This window comes from Chelmon rostratus, chromosome 24, assembly GCF_017976325.1.
Source record: "Chelmon rostratus isolate fCheRos1 chromosome 24, fCheRos1.pri, whole genome shotgun sequence".
NCBI lineage: Eukaryota > Metazoa > Chordata > Actinopteri > Chaetodontiformes > Chaetodontidae > Chelmon > Chelmon rostratus.
In genome coordinates this window covers 10,057,383-10,073,607 of record NC_055681.1, presented here as the reverse complement: position 1 = coordinate 10,073,607, position 16,225 = coordinate 10,057,383, and the positions used below count along the sequence as shown (strand labels likewise).

Here is a 16,225-nt window from a genome sequence, read left to right as displayed (position 1 = left end):
GTAAACTGTGCAGAGAGGGATATTGGACCACTTTTTTCAAGGGTTGAGTATGATTGGGATCTATTTTGCTTTTTGCAAAGTGTCTTGCAAACGTTTCAAAGTAATTGCTTCAGTTGGAGGCTGACAACCAACTTTGAACTCAGGTCCTTTCTCACTGGGCCAACATGTTTTTCCTCCATTAACGATGACAAGCCAATTACCTAACATAATATGAATGTGGTACGGGGTCGCCAAGGTTGGACAGTCAGATTCCAGTGGGGGGCAATATCACCCCAGTCCTAATTTGCCCATCATGTAAGAAAGTGTTTGGATATTGCCACCAAGAAGAATTGAGATTAACAGCTGACAGATGTTGGAGAATAGTTCCATCTTGTTAAAATATTGGTCTCTTTGTTGTTATCTGTAGTTAATCTCTGAGGTGTTATTGCTGATTTTGGAAGGTCGCACTTGGTTTGTCCGCTAAATAAAGAGGTCTGAATCATCTTGATAAAACGTTGGCTTGTTTCCAACGACTAAGCGCCATCAAAATGGATACAAACGATATCCAGAACCAAGAAAATTAGCAGCTCCTGGCTTTAGAGAAGCTGCGTTTGAAGGCACCACCCCCACTGGCTTCAACATCCGCCCGCCACGGTTGCAGCAGCCGCTGCTGTTTCGCCATGTTTGAGTGTTTGCTGTGAGTTTGCAGACGACTCCCTCTGCCACATGAAACAAGTTTTTATCAGTTTTGCTTTAAAAGCTCATAACAGTGGCGACTGCCAGTTAAGCTGACACATGCTGATAACTGGCACTCAGGCTGACAAGCTGGAGGTGGCTTGTGTGAGCACTGACAAAGTCCTTAATACCAACCCTCTTGTACAGTATATGCACAGTGTGAATTATATGAACTATAGACACACAAAGTGCATGTATTGTGTCGCAAGAGGGAAAAGATTTGGCATTGCAACAAGATTAGTACAGTCGTCTTTGATGAATAGTTGAAGCTAACTTGGCATTAGCGATATCTTGTACTCTTGCCCCATGAATAATTTCCCATGTGCTCCATGCTCTATTAATGAACACAGTCTTTTTGCCAGTTGATTATTCTCAAGGAATTTTCTTTTCAGGTGCAGCAATGTCTCATGTTTTTCTTGATCATGCAAAAAACTTCAAGTTGCACTGAAATAATTTCCCAAAAAGATGTATTTCATCTTGTTCTACTTCTTTTTTTACACTAGTAATTGTGAGTAAAAGCAGAAAAAGTCGTCATATTGTACTATGAAAGCGTACAATTTCATTTATTCCGTTTTCATCTCTTCAGCTGCAACAGTGGGTCAAATTGGGGCAATGAAACTCTAACCAAATAACAGTTAACAGGAAGAAGCAAAGGTGGTTTATAAGGAGGCGTGAATTAAACATTAAAAAGTAGAAATTCAGTACATTTAAACATATAAGAGTCGAGAAGAGCACTAAGTATAACAATAGAAACATGCATGCATGTGTGAGTACCAAATTGTACTGAACATGGAACATGGAAATAATATTAGCATTAGCATATTAGCAAAAAATATAGCATGAAACACATGATACTGACTGAACAGCACATGGTGACTTAGTGCCAATTGCATCCAAACCCCGAATAGTCAGTATTTTCTTGTAATTAAGTCACAAAATAAACTCTAACTTATTCTGTTGTGATTTCTAAGAGCACAATGACCCATCATCACCCACTATCACTCTGATTGGGCTGCGACTGAATGGAAAAAATTGATGTGAATGTTGTCCAGGGTTTGGTTTGTGCTTCAAACCGGGCGCAACGCAGACAGCTCAGAAGTCGACTTCAGCCCAGCTGGTATCTGCAATCAAAGTTGTAATGTGCGATTCCACCAACAACAACTTTATGAAGCACCGTCCCTCTAAACAATAGATGGTTATAGGGATGCTCATTATACTGTGTGTGTGATATGAACTTCCTGCAGTGCGGTGTAAATAAAAAAAAAAAAAAAGTAGTCCTCGCCGTGAGATGAGATCTGCAAGATGAGTGATCTGCCAAGCCAAACAAAGATATTATAATTTGTCCTTGGGAAGCGTGCTGTAGCACTAAAAAAAAAAAAAAAAAAAAAAAAATCATTTTTTGAGCTGGAGGAAGCAACTTGTAAAATCTTAATTAAAAGATTGTATCAGACACGGCTTTGCTTATGGAAAATAGAGAAATAATGGACTTAAAAGAGAAGTTTTTACAGACGGAGCAGAGAAATAATTCACTGTGCTGGGGTAGCTGGAATGAGAGAGAACTTATTTGCCGCGGGGAGAGAATTGGCATTTTTAATATCCACAGCAATGAAATCTCAATATTGCAACTGTGAGGCGGCGGTGTCATTTGGCATAAGATCCTTCATTTTCTATATTTTCCTCTGCTGTTCGTCCTTTTTTTTTTTGTCCTCATTATGGCAAAAACAAAGTGTAATTAACGCAATCATGATTAATTACAGCACACAGCCACGGTTTACACATCTGCCTAATTGCAACTTTCTTTCACTTTTTATTTCAAATGTTCAAGTAAGCAGAACTTGTCACATTAGCGGCGTTTCTTCTCCCGTCCCTCTTCCTCTGGTGGGCTCCTGCCCAGACGGGCGCCGGGAGTCTATTTTTCGCCGTTTTGTTTCTTCAACTTTTTTTCCTCAAGCGAATTCCAGCCAAAGAGTCCCACGCTCGCCGCTCCCGCCGTCCCCTCAGCAGCAGCGGAACGCCTCATGCAGAACGGCCATTTTGAAGGATAACACGGGCAGAGCAGGAAGTGTAGCGCCGCCAAAGGCAACCTGCCAAGCTGATTCCCACAGCGATATATACATAGAAATACCCCTATTGATTGCTCCGAATATATTTATTGAGGGGAACCGGAAAGCAGGCTGTGGGGAAAAATGGGGGAATTTATGACAGCCAGTGCTCAAGATTAATTCACTTTTTAATTACAGGGAAGTACATAGGTATTGCCTGTCAAGTGGTTAAATTTAAAGCGAAGACAAACGGCGAGCAATGCTTGCTGAGAACGCAGTATATGGAAGAAAGTGTATGAATCAATAGTACATTTTTCCTCGACTCTGCCTCACAGAAACTGCCGGCGTCTGTATTAGGTTCTCAAGCATATTCATGCTCATGGAGGGAGATCTGCTTTCTACAAGTGGTTTAACTCCATCTTTTCCTATTTTTTTTTATTTTTATAAATCCGTCCTGGAAGCTGTCAAGCTGACTATTCTGTGCACCAACCCCTTCATGAATTTTCTATGACTGTACATAATTTCTACCATTCTGGGCTTCTTTTTTTTTTTTTTTTTTTTTGTCTTAATTCGCTCGGTTGTCTGTTGTTTTTATGCAGCAGGAACACAGTTCCCCTGCCGAGGAAAAAGCTTTCCGGGATGTCGGTGCGTTTTGCAGGCAGCACAAAAAGCAGAAACCTGCGTGTTAACACGGTTTAGCGCTCCGGAGCATGGGACGACCATCTCCTGAGTCCGTTTTCACACCAGAGACATTCTAAAGATGAGCTATTAGGAGGTTTAAAGGACAACATAGTTCTTTTTTAGAGCTTCTTTAAATTATTTTTCTGCATGTTGTGTGTAATTTGGTCTGTTGGAGCACTTTATTTAATCTATTTCAAGCGAAAATGTTGGATTCCACATAAAGAGCTCGGTCATCCAGACTGTTTGATCACCTGCACGGAGAGTTCAGCGTCACTCCTGCTGCCGTGTCATCTTTCCTGAAGGCCAGCTGGCATTTAAGCCTGCAGTCAAAAGTCACATGTTCTCGCAACTGATTCCTGATGCTGTAAAGGACCAGCTCAGCCAGGTGTCATGTAATCGCATGTGATTTAGGACCCCTGCAAGGACTCGTCTCAAACGAGCATCTCTTTTTCAAACCGAGGAGGAAGCACATGTGTGTGTGATGATACAAATCAGTGTCTTTTAATACAGTCTAGTTGTCGTATGTCAGATTGGGTGATCCAATCAGGGGCCAAATGATTCATGTAGCACAAAACTGTCGGCTGTAAATCATTTTTGAGCATCGTTTTCCCATCCCCAAACACTCACAACATGTTCTGACTGTGGAAACATCTGTTTTAGACATCCTGCACAGCAAAGTCAGCTGATAACGTTTACCCACCCTGCTTTGACACGACCGCTTCAGATACGAGGCCCGCAGCTATGATGGGATGGCACTCAGCAAGGAAGCTGCCGGCAAGGTGCAAGTACGCGTGTTGACCCGGCCCGCTTTTTCCGTTCACGCTCCAGCAATGACCCAAACTTCACCCCAACACACACACACACACACACGTGTTTGCCCCCTGTTGTTTAAGAAGCAGCAATTAGCGTCTTTACATGTTGATGTTTCCCATCGGCTTTCTTTCTCCGTCCGTTTTTCTCCTCTCAGCTCATTCTCCCACTCCATCCGCACCCCAGCTCCGCTTCTTTTCCAGCACCATCTCCTTCCTCTCTGACTCATCCTCAACTCCTCCCCTCTGGGATATTTCAGGCCCAGGCGCCTCCGAACACACCACCCTCCCTCTTCCCTCTTTATCAGCGAGCGAATAACATGTTTCTGAGGCGGGCGGCCCCCGCCGAGGAAACAGGTGAGTAATGAGTACAGGCCTCTCTAATTAACAGGCAACTCTTTCTCGGCCGCGCATGATTAGGCGCGCATGATCCACGTGCGGGCAGTTTTTGTTCAGCGCTGCAAATGTTTGCAGGCGCTCGCGGTTCAACAAGTCCGTGACAGATTCAAAGAGACGTCTCATTACAACGAAGACCTCATTGCGCCACACACTATATGACCATTGTGAGTAATTATGTGGCGTGCCTTTATTTTTCAGCTGGAGAGTGAAGTCACTCCAGCTATTCCCAATGCCTGCACTTATATGATTTATGTGATTTCCCCTGAATGCATCGTCCCATCTTATATTCAATTGTTTTGATGGATCTTCTAAAACAACACCATTTTCAATAAGAAAATATAAGAAAATACACCGTTATTGTGTTCTGCTCAGGGTTTCTATATTGGTATTTTTCAACAAGTGTCCTCGGAATTTCTTTAGGGTTAATTTTTTTCCGATAGCGTATTTTCCAGCGCTTTCCCGCAGTCTCCCGGAGCATATAGCTCATTTTTAACAAGCATCGTCTTTCAGTTGCAAGATTTATCCTTTGAAAGATATCCATCATGAAGAGTGGCTGCAACTAAACAAAGGACACAGTTCAGTTACAGTTTAGGCTGCATATTAGACTCGATGGACCGTTGGTGCCCGATGTGGTGGTTGCAGCATCAGCAGAATGACTGTGGTGTTTTTAGTCGGTACAATGTCCAGCAGCAGTCCTGTGGGTGAAGCCGAGGTCAGAGGTGTGCAGGGGAACATGTGGGCACAGCTAGACAATTGAGGCGAAGAAAACGTGGCATTGCAGGACAAATTTTGAAACATGAATCCATGAAAGCATCCTGCATTGTTGCCTGCAATGTAATAATGTGAAGAGACTTTTCCGGGCCTACGTTAGGCGCCTCAAAGCCCGCTGAGCCATATTTGAAAGCCGCATCTTACTCATAATATTGCTCACTGTGCTTTGCGGGCACAGTAAATGGATACTTCCAGCAGCGCAACCTGCCATGTCACAGAGCGCTCGTCACCTCTGGACGGCTCCAGGAACATGACAGCGGATTCAGTTTACTCCGATAACAGTGTGCCGATGTGAAGCCGACGGAGCTGTGGCAGGAGGCGGAGCGGGAGGGTCACAAGCGGGTGACAAGCTTTTGTTCCGTGACACATCTGTGCAGATCTGGCTGTTTCAGAGGGGTTTGGTCATCATGGTATCTCCCCTGCACAGCATGTTAGCCTAGAAGCTGAAGACCTACAGGGTGAGCAATTGACCACCTGCACTGCTGCTATCAAAGCATTCTGGGATTCTGAAGGAATCTAACTCCATCTCCCTCATCAGGTATGTCCGGTATGGCACAGCGCCGTCATTGCACTCGTGGACTCCGAGCTGTTCTGCACATTTTCTCTGCAGCCACTGCTGTTTATGAAACCTGTTCGCCGAGGGAACATTGCACCGGTCGCGTTGTGTGGTAATGAAACCACTTTTCCTTCAGCTGAGGTCCCATTAAGAATTTATAATGGCATTTTTCCAGTCTATTGACCTGTATGTTTCGCCATGAAAAGGAAAAGTACACACTAAAAGCTTGTAAGTACTTGATGACAGCCTCTCAAAAATACAACATACTTCCAAAAGCAGCACAGTAAGTACAGGATGTAGTAATGTGCAGTAACTAATCGCATTTAATTCCAGAAAATGGCTCAATTATTGTTCCCTGAAAGTGTTTTTATAGTAATTTAACTGCCTTTTGATTATCAAGAGGTTATATTATCTACTTGTAGAAACTGTATTTGACAAAGTGGCTTAGTGAGTTCAATTTGCTGGATATGTGGGATCGTGGTCCATTTATCCCCGGTGCCCGGAGGACGCCAGTTACTTTTTCAAAACTTTAACAGTCCCTGACAGCTGCTGACAAATTTCCCCCCCTTCCCAGTGCTCAGGAGCTCCCTTCGGCTCACGTCCAGTCTGAAGACATCCTTGCCAAAGCGCCCAACACATTAACGTCCTGGAGCCCTCCGCTGTCTGTCAGATTCACTTGAATGACATATCTGCTAATATATCAGGTCTCAGCCGGGGCGGTTTCCGCACTTATACTGAAATGACGAATTGTGTTTGAAAAAAAGGGACATTTAAAGGCCATCAGCTGTTGCAGCCGTCTTTTTTTGCAGCGTCCCACTCACTGCTGCGCATCTTCCTTCATGTTTTTCTGACGTTGGGAAATAGATGCGCAAACAAAACAGCACTGGGACTGGTTTTCAGACATCATCTGATTTAAACCGCTGTACTCTTGTAATGTTGCTGTTCTAATTTCAGCCTCTCCTCGACAGAAAAACAGCCCAATAAGTCATCGTGCAAGCAGTTTATCACGATGCATTTTTGTGATCGTTATTACGACTGAAGGAAAGGAGGAAGTCAGGTGACGTAGTATGAAGAGCGGGAAAGTCTACATGTGGAGGTGGTGTGGATGGATGGGTCAGGCAAACTCAGGTGTCGAACTCAGGGGATCGCTGGTCGTGTTTTTAGCTTCAACTCGTGATCTCCCTGCGACTGCTTCGCAAACTGACTTGTCATTCAGCAGCATGTCAGTTTTTTTTTTTATAATTTATCCAGGCTGGCTTGCCAATTAGGCAATTCCCCTCAGATCCCAGACCCCCAGGAGCCCAAACAACCCAGGTTTTGACTCAGGGTCAGCTGCGGCCATAAAAAAAAAAGTGCTCTTGGCCCCTCAAGTTAATTCGGCCATGGCTCCAGTTGATCACATGTGTGTTCTATATTCATGAACGTATGCGCACATTAGCATTTTAATGAGTCACTGATTCTGATCAGTCCGATCCTGCTTTCTGATCTCAAGAGACTGAATCAGAAACTTAACAGAGTTTAATATGTTGCTTGTAAGGTGGCAGGAGTCTGCACCAAACCATTTCTTTCTTTTCTTTTTTTTTTTTTTTTGACATGTCTGCGACTAACAAGGTTTGCCTCTCAACTTGCTCTAAAACAGCTTTCATTTATTTTCTCCCGTGGAACTTACAGCGCATCTTTCCTTTAACGATCTCATGCTCCCGCACACAGGGGCGCACACGCTACTCCTCTTAATCTATGTCTGCTGAAGTGGTCTTTAATGAGGTGTGAACAGAGGACCACAGCCCTCTACCTCCCTCCCTCCCTTCCCCCGCCCTTTTCATCTTCCCTCTCCCTCACCCCCGAGAGCGACAGACATAGACGGACAGAGCGACAAAGGCGTGCGGCCGGCGACAGACAGACAGACGGACCGGGGCAGAGACGGAGAGAAGGAGATGGTGGAGTTAATGGGAGAGAACGAGGTCCTTTTTTTTTCTGTTTCATTACTCCGTCTCCCCATCCATCATCATGTGATCACAGCGAGAGCAGATCACAGGGCCTGTGAGGGACACTTTAAAGATTTTTCTCCCCAGCTGATGCCGACGTCAGGCTCTTCAGTGTTTACGTGTGTGTGTGTGTGTGTGTGAAGTGCTTGTACTCTGTGTGTTCGTGTGTAGGGAAGCAGGTCAGGCTGAATGTGTTGCTAGCCCCTCAGCGAAAAAGCCTGCCCACTCCCACTCATAATAACCCACCACAGAATAGTGGTTTTGTAGTTGAATACCAGCCAGCTTCACTAATGCATCTGGAATGCGTGCGTCCGTCTGTGGATGTGTGTGTTTGCGCGCCTTCCAGCATCGTGGGATCCCGCTGATGAACGGCGTATCAGCGGCGTGCCCTTGATTCGGATGAAGAGTTAGACAGCCTTCGCCTGCGTTGTTACGTGGAGCTTCGAAATGAGCTTTTTAAAGAATGTGCCAGAACTCTGATTACAGTCTAACTTTGGGATTTCACCTTCATCTGGCTCGGTGCAACCAGCAAATCAAAGCAAGGATTCACATTTGAATGAGGGAGAGTTGTCATGTTCTTGGTACCTGTCCAGGTACGACTTTTTTTTTTTTTTTTTTTTGTTCTTAAAATACACTCATCTCCTCAGGTTAGAGTAAGTGAGGTTCGCTCAGTGAACATTGTGTCGTGCCCTTTTATTTGAGACTCAATCGAGTAATCCTGCTCCTGTGAAATTCTGGAGCTGGAAACTGTCGCGCGCAAAGGACGTTTCAAGTTGGTGACATGGTGCAAAAACAACCAAACAAGCAAAAAAAATAATACATTACAAGGAAGGAAATTAAAGAACCCATTCAGGCATGTTTTCAAACATATGCAAACTCTGCTTTGAATAATAATTTGTGTCTGATATGGTTTTTCCATGAAAAAGTTCAATCATCCAGTAAAAGATTCCTTAATCTGCGAATATGCAAATATCGCTCAATTCGAAAGTTTAACTGCGACCGCACACACATCGTTCTGCTCACACACATCCCTGTGAAATAACAGGAGAGCATCTATATGACGTAATCATGTATGCTATACGTCAAGATTGAGTCTGCACACGTAGCTGAACTCGTGCTGCACGTTTATTTGGTGTATTTGCTGGTTTTTCCCTCATGCACGCGCTTTTACGTGCAGTTCTGACAGCATATAACACATCTGCTGCTCACACGAGACATGGAAGGCTTGATGAACAACAGTTTTCCTCTCTGAGCAATATGTTATTTTGAGTTTCTGAAATGGAATCGATTGACTGTGAAGGAGACACATTTTTTTTAAAGTAGCAGAGGCCGGTTGGTTTGTTGAATATGAACGTGCTGTGCAGTTGCCATGTACTGGTATCCGGGGTATAGCAGTTGCAAGGAGCCAGTCGCGTGCACAGAGGGGGGGGCGACTGCCCCCCCTTGTGGCCCAATTGTTGAAAAACGCGTGCTAAAGTGCCACCTGGGAGCCAAAACGCGCATTAAAGTGCCCCCTGGGAGCCAAAACGTGCACTAAAGTGCCCTCTTGGAAGCCAAAAATGCATGCTAAGCTGCCCCCTGGGAGCCAAAACGCGCATTAAACTGCCCTCTTGGGAGCCAAAACGTGTGCTAAAGTGCCCTCTTGGACGCCAAAACGCGTGCTAAAGTGCCCTATTGGATGCCAAAACGCGTGCTAAAGTGTCCTCTTGGACGCCAAAACACGTGCTAAAGTGCCCTCTTGGATGCCAAAACGCGTGCTAAAGTGCCCTCTTGGACGCCAAAACGCGTGCTAAAGTGCCCTCTTGGATGCCAAAACGCGTGTTAAAGTGCTATCTGGGACGCCAAAATGCGTGCTCAAGTGAAGTCCTTTTCACCCCTGCCCTTCAAAAAGTCTGTGCACGCCACTGCAAGGAGCAGCTCCTCAGCTTTCAGGTTATTTTCAACCTGTGCCACGTTTTCCATTTTCCTGGTTTTAACATCCTGGCAGTCGGTTGTGCGACTTCAAACACTATCACGCTTTCTTACCTCCAGGTGCTACCAAAGGCAGCTGCTTCTCTATAATTCATAACTCTTGGTCAATCAAATCTCAGCAGTTGAGCAGAGGGAGTGATTAAAATGTCCATTCCACACTAAAAAAAAGTGTGGATCACAATGATTCTGTTTTATATAATTTTTAGAAGGATTAAGACTGCTTTATCATGAATGCAAATATGTATTTTTTGACTTAAACTCACTTCAGCAGTATGAGCAATGAGCTGCTCCATGTTTGATGCTCGTATCCCCAGCTGAGTCCTCTCTTCATGTTGCTATAAATACACGCAGCCACGTCGCTGCCCGTGCACCATTTTCTCCCTTCAAATCCAGCATTGTCTTGCGGAAAACCGTCAGAGTGGAAAAACTTGCTTTTCTTTTCAAATCCTAATGAAACAATATAATCTAAGCATATTTCATCAAGAGAAAGGTAATTAAGGTAATGAGATTTCTTTACACAGCGCTGAAACACGGCAAGCACAGGGAAGGGCATAATTCGCTTTTTTTTTTTTTTTTGAATTTGTAATTAATGAGCTCACATAGGCGCTTATTTTTCCCGCTTTCAGCCTGCACCTCTTCATAAATTTCCAATCCTTTATCTGAGACCACGTTATGGCTTTTTCTGTCAATTGATTGGACATTAGAATGATGGAAGCGTCCTTTCATTAGTGTTGCCACTGATGCTGTTGTGGCTTGATAAAGAGCCCACAGGACACACAGCGCTCCTCCAGTGCTTTCCTAATTGATATCCTGTCCCAGTATGTGTATTTTACAATATTATTATGATTATCGCACCACGTCGTTGAGCAGACGGTAAGGCACACTAAAGAATGCAGCATCGATAGAAATAACTGAATAATAATAATAATTAGCATCAACATACCCGCAATCGCAGCATACAACAGGCCATGAGTGATTATGAGTGATTGATGCACCCTCATGAACAGCTTCCTGTCTGCAACCCGATAAGGCTCTTGCCACAATCCTCGTTCACATTGCAGGTCAAGCACAGTGCATGGACATATGTGCATTCAATACTGTCTCACACGGCAACATAAATCTGACCAGATCTCAGGATGGCGATCACAAAGCTTGCTGTATTTTAAACACCACGTTGCTACAAACGAGTGTTATTTTACACTAAATCTACATTATATAGCCTGCATCCTCAGCTTACCTTATGCAATGGACAGCTATTTAATGTGCAACACCTAGTTAGCGCACCTCTGCCTTGAGATTGAGAGGGAACGGATCATTTGCCCATACCAACATGCAACAGGTGACGTCGCATTTAATATGTTAGACTTGAAACTGCAGAACTTATATTGACTGTACAGTAGAAGTGCATTTGTGTTGTAGTCATTATGTGGAAAAGCAGAAATTAACAAAAATCTGTTCACCCCCTTCATCTCCCTCCAGTGCAACCTTCCAGCCCAAACCATTTCTCTGGCATAGGGGTGCACTTTTTGTAGGAATCTTACTCGGAACACAATATCATCATTATTACGCAAGCACGAGTGAGTGGACGCCATGGAAGGAGTTGCATCTTTGGTTGAGTACCTTTGAAATGAGCCAAAAGCTGGTGCCAACAGAGGAAGGCTGAGGGCAAGATATCTGCACGCTGCACACGGTCCAAGTGTTTTGAAATATTTCACCAACAGCGTTTGACATTTTGAGTTGATTTGCTCATCAGACGTGTCTGCTCGCCGTTTCTCTGTGATGCTTTTAAAAGCGGTTTGTTTGTCTGCAAGGCTGAAAGTCTCGACGTCTTTCGCTGATTACACAGTGTCTAAAAATACATCAAGCCAATCAAGTCATTTGTGCTTCTTCGTTGCAAGCGGAGCTTCGAGAAATGCCTGAACTGGCCTATGTTTAGGCTTACCTGTCGAGAACTTCTAGAGACCATGCAGAAGCAGTGTAACGACGATGGATGGGTCAGCAAATGGTGTGACTTTGACCCAGGAGACCATCACTCGTGTCCCGTTTCCTACAAGGAGCTGGAGCTCTGTTCCAGTGGAACTCTTCTCACCACCCTTAAACCTGAAATCCAGCCAGGAGCTCCTGTGTGTGCTCAGTCGATGATGCTCCTTTAACATGCAGAAAATGGCCTCAGTGGTGCTTTTAGGGACATTTCGGAGTTGAGAAATCTGTTCGTAACCAGTGCCATTGCTGTGTTGCTGATCATTGGTGTTGCAAAGGTGTTGATCAGCCAAAAGTTTGTTTGTTTACTTGCAGTCAGAGGTGGACAGCCCTTTTTCAAAGAGTGGAAGTTATGTCCTACCGATATGCACTAACCCCGCTGATCCTAATTAGCACAGGAATCAATCAAGCTTTTTCTTACCGTGCTCCCTAGATTTTTTCTGCGTCATTCAAATTTCTCACACCTTTTTATTAAATGCATCAGAAATATGTTCAATGAAGAAATGATCAAGGTGTTGTACACTTACTTCCCCCACTTTTCATTTAGTTTAGCGGACTCGTTGTGCAAGTTTAAGTGCAAATGTAAACCTGCAGGTAGACCTAAAAGATTGAGCCTTCCTGTGCACACAATTTTGCTGGCATCGGAAAAACACAACTGAGGCCTGTCGTTGACTGTTTAACTGTCTTTAACTGGACTCGTCAAGAGAGAGTCTCACCTACAAAATCCAGCTCAGCAGCAGAAAAGTGAATTTCAAGGGTCTTGCTGTGGCATCATAAAACTCCCAGCTGCCACATATGACACAATCGACCGAATATCTAAATGGAAGATGAGGAAAAGAGAGATCCAGAAAAACTGGAGTCTGCTCTGTTAATCTGCAGCTGTCGGGATGATAACTAGCTGGAAGGCTTTTTTAGCAAAACAGTCAATTATCAGCGCGCGACTGTGGCTAACACTCGCTTCTGTGGTGAGTCATACCACCGGAGAGCTGCAGTGTGGAGGAGCCCGGCTCAGCGTGAACTCGAGCAAACCTCCCTCCGTCCACTGTCGCTCCTCTCACTGAAACTCGCCTTTTTTTTTTTTTCCCCAAGGTTCAGCTCATCGATCACCACTCCAGTCAAACCGCAAGTCATTTGTACTGAAACAAGCCTCGTCCCTCCGTGTATTTCCAAGCATGCGGAGATAGAAAACCCTTTCTGATGCCACTTTGAAGACTAGAACCAATTAGGGAGCCATTATAATGAGGAGCCTCTAAGTGCATGTCTTTTGTTACCCGGCAGCTGTCTAATTGGAGTTAGTGTGTTTTAGAAGGGACTTTTAAATCAAAACCTCACTTGTGGCTGACCAATTTGACAACACGTACCAAAAGGTTTTGTTTCTGCCTTGTTTTTATCCATTTGAGCATTCGAATGCACGCTCATTCGGCCCTTTTCGAGCATTTCAAGACACTCCCATTTTCCCGTCACAGGAGCTGTGCACAGCTGAAAGCGCTGCATCTCCTGCAGCAGCCCATAACCTTCCCATGCCCACTGCAGCTGTGAAAGATGTTCACCTGAGGGTGTGCTGTAGATTCAGGAATGGTTGACTAGTTGCACAGCTGCTGTATATATATGCAGCGCCGCTTCCGTTGCAGTCCACGTCGAAGCCATATCATCATTTAACACAGTCATTTTTGCAAGGCATGAATGGCAGTCGTATTGAAGCAGCTGCTGCTTTGAAAGCATGTGCATTGATGTTTAAAGCTTCGAATGGGTGATTCTGAGTCATAGTAATGCATCCCTGTTTTCTCTGTCCACTCTTTAAATATTATATTTCCATGCGTTTGTTCCTGCTTTAATGCGGCCTTTATTGGGGTCTTTAATGAATAAATCATACTCCCACTGTCCACGGGGGAGACAGATGTGGAAATTAATGTGCTCTCCCTCTCCCTCTGTTTGTCTTTTCGCAGCTCCCCTGACGGACAAGCCGCCAAAAATCCTCTTCCCATCGGAGAGCCAAGTGAGCGTCATCGAGATGGCAATAGGTAAGGGAACGTGCTTCCTCCCCCCGCGCTGATGGCTGTGTTTTCTGTCCGCTGATGGAACGTGTGGTGCCGCAATGGCATCGCTTCAAATTTCTAGATTAGTCAATCAAAGCCATTTCAAAGTAGGTCCTGTTCCACTTAACTGCGGCTTTGTTTTGACCGATATATGTCAGTTTCTTCCTTGCTGTGCACACATGTTGGACATTTTTGGGTCAAATGGTATTATGAGTCTTATTATTGCAGTTTTTCTAGATATACAGTCTTCCCTGTTCTCTGATGTGCTCCTATTTTAATTTGTTGGTACCACAAATTTAACATGTCCCCTGTGTTCACCTGTTGTCTTGATAGTTTCAGGATAATCGGCGCTAATTCTATCAGCGCAGCAACGCGCTCGTGTCGCGCTCACCCCCCTCCGCCGCTCCTCGTTCCTCTCATTGAAAGACGCACTGTTTCCGAGGGCCGCTTAATCGCTCCCGCTTTGCCGTTTTCCTCATCGCCGTTAAGCTACTCAACACTTCCCGCGCGAATACCTTGCACAAAGGGCTCTCAGCAGCTTAAGTTGAATAACGCCTCCTCTCCGAGCAGGCCCTTAATGCGAGACATCTGCCGGAGGTGTCGCGCTCCGCCGAGAGTCGCTGAGATCCGAGCGAAACAATGGCGATGTGGAAGCGACGGGAGGTAATGTGGTGAAAACCGTATTTCTGTTACAAAGGGAGACTCGGCAGATTGGTTAGCATGACTCTGTTGTTGTGCTAATGGAATTACGGCTGCGGAAATATAGATTATGCTGAATGTGCCATGTGACTGTCATATTATTTGAATTCATGTCACCTTTTGCTATGTGACACTCGTGGCAGGTTGCTGTTCTGCAACTCTGAATTTAGTTTTTCTGCTCAGTTCTAGAAACATGCTGCACCACCTGCTGGTGTCTCGTCACGCAGATGTTTTTGATTCCACTTGCGCAGGTTTTGAGAGGTTCGGTTTCTGCTCCCACCAGTGCAAGTGTATGGACTGCAATGAATAGCGTTGGGCCGCGCTGACCTCCCGCACCTTCCGATGAGCCTCATTTTCACGGAACTGAACAGCGCTCAGTGCGAGATTCTCAATCAGGCCTGCCCTCTTTTGTGAATGGACCTTGAGGTTTCAGCACGATAGAAGAAAAACAGGATGAGTCACTCGACACATTTGTCAACCTTTCAGTGGGTATGAAAGCCACGTCTGCTGCTTCTCCTCCTCCTCTCCTCAGGAGTGCTTCTTCATTATCATCACACTGATCACTGATCTTGGTGATGTTGGGCAGCGTGGTAATGAGTCAGTAATGAATCGAAGTGGCACTTCTGAGAAACCATACATCCGTCCCGCGCATTGCCTTCAAGTTTATGATGTTAGGGTTACTTCAAATGATCGCCTGCATTTCAGGCTCTGCCTCGTCTGCCTTACCAGCTTTTGATGCACAGGGTTCTCATGGGAAAATTCCCGCTTTGTGCCTTATTGGGCGAGAGCTCAGCTGTTGGTGGAACGGAAAATGGGTCATGATGAAGGCTTCCTTTGAAGTAAATTTGTCACGGGCGATGAACACAACTGGCTCGCAGAGGTAAAAGGTGGCAATCAGAAAATAGGCGCAAATCATCGTGGCTTTAAATTGATGACGGATAAAAGCTTTTTTTTTTCTCATCTGATTAAGTGTTTCATAGCGGATGATGGTGAGTTTCAAAACCCATTATAGCTGAGAGAACAGCACGTATTGGTACAAAGAAAAGAAACATGTTGCTTTTCTTGTTTTGGGGTTGATTTGGACTGTTTTGTAAAAGTACTTTTAGCTGGGATTTTCAGTCTACTGAGTTTTCGAGACATTCATCCCCTTAGCTTCAGTAACTCTATCAGATTGAATTTTCATCTTGATTTTGATTTTCGGTGCATGAGGATTAATAGGAACTGTGTTTTTTTTTTTTTTTTTGCACTCCACCTCTGCACTCATTGATATTCCACACGGAGTCAGCAGCTCTGTGTACATAATATATGAACATCTATTTGATTCTCTAGCTGTACAAGCCCCTATCACTTCCTCTCAGTGTTTGGCTAGCATGCTCTTGTCATCCGCAGAGAGCCCAGTCAAACGCGGCACATCCTTTGAGGGTTGTGGCAGTTTTGCCTGAATTTTAATATTCGTTCTCCGAAGAAATATGGAATCGCAAATGGCTCGGGCTGACAGCTAATTAGGCAGGTGAGAGGGAGAGGACAAGAGGAGCGAACGTGGAGAGGCGCTCTTCGAGCTCTTGTTGTGGAACTCGAGGGA

At 44.8% G+C, this 16,225-nt stretch overlaps 1 protein-coding gene across 1 annotated transcript in view; it reads left to right on the top strand.

Annotated features, from left to right (window-relative positions):
- The window catches only part of LOC121627413 (interleukin-1 receptor accessory protein-like 1), a 198,480-nt gene that overhangs the window by 101,703 nt on the left and 80,552 nt on the right, over positions 1-16,225 (top strand). The window contains exon 5 of the mRNA XM_041966310.1: positions 13,855-13,929. Within this exon, the coding sequence (XP_041822244.1) occupies positions 13,855-13,929 (75 nt within the window). The remainder of the gene's footprint in view (positions 1-13,854; positions 13,930-16,225) is intronic.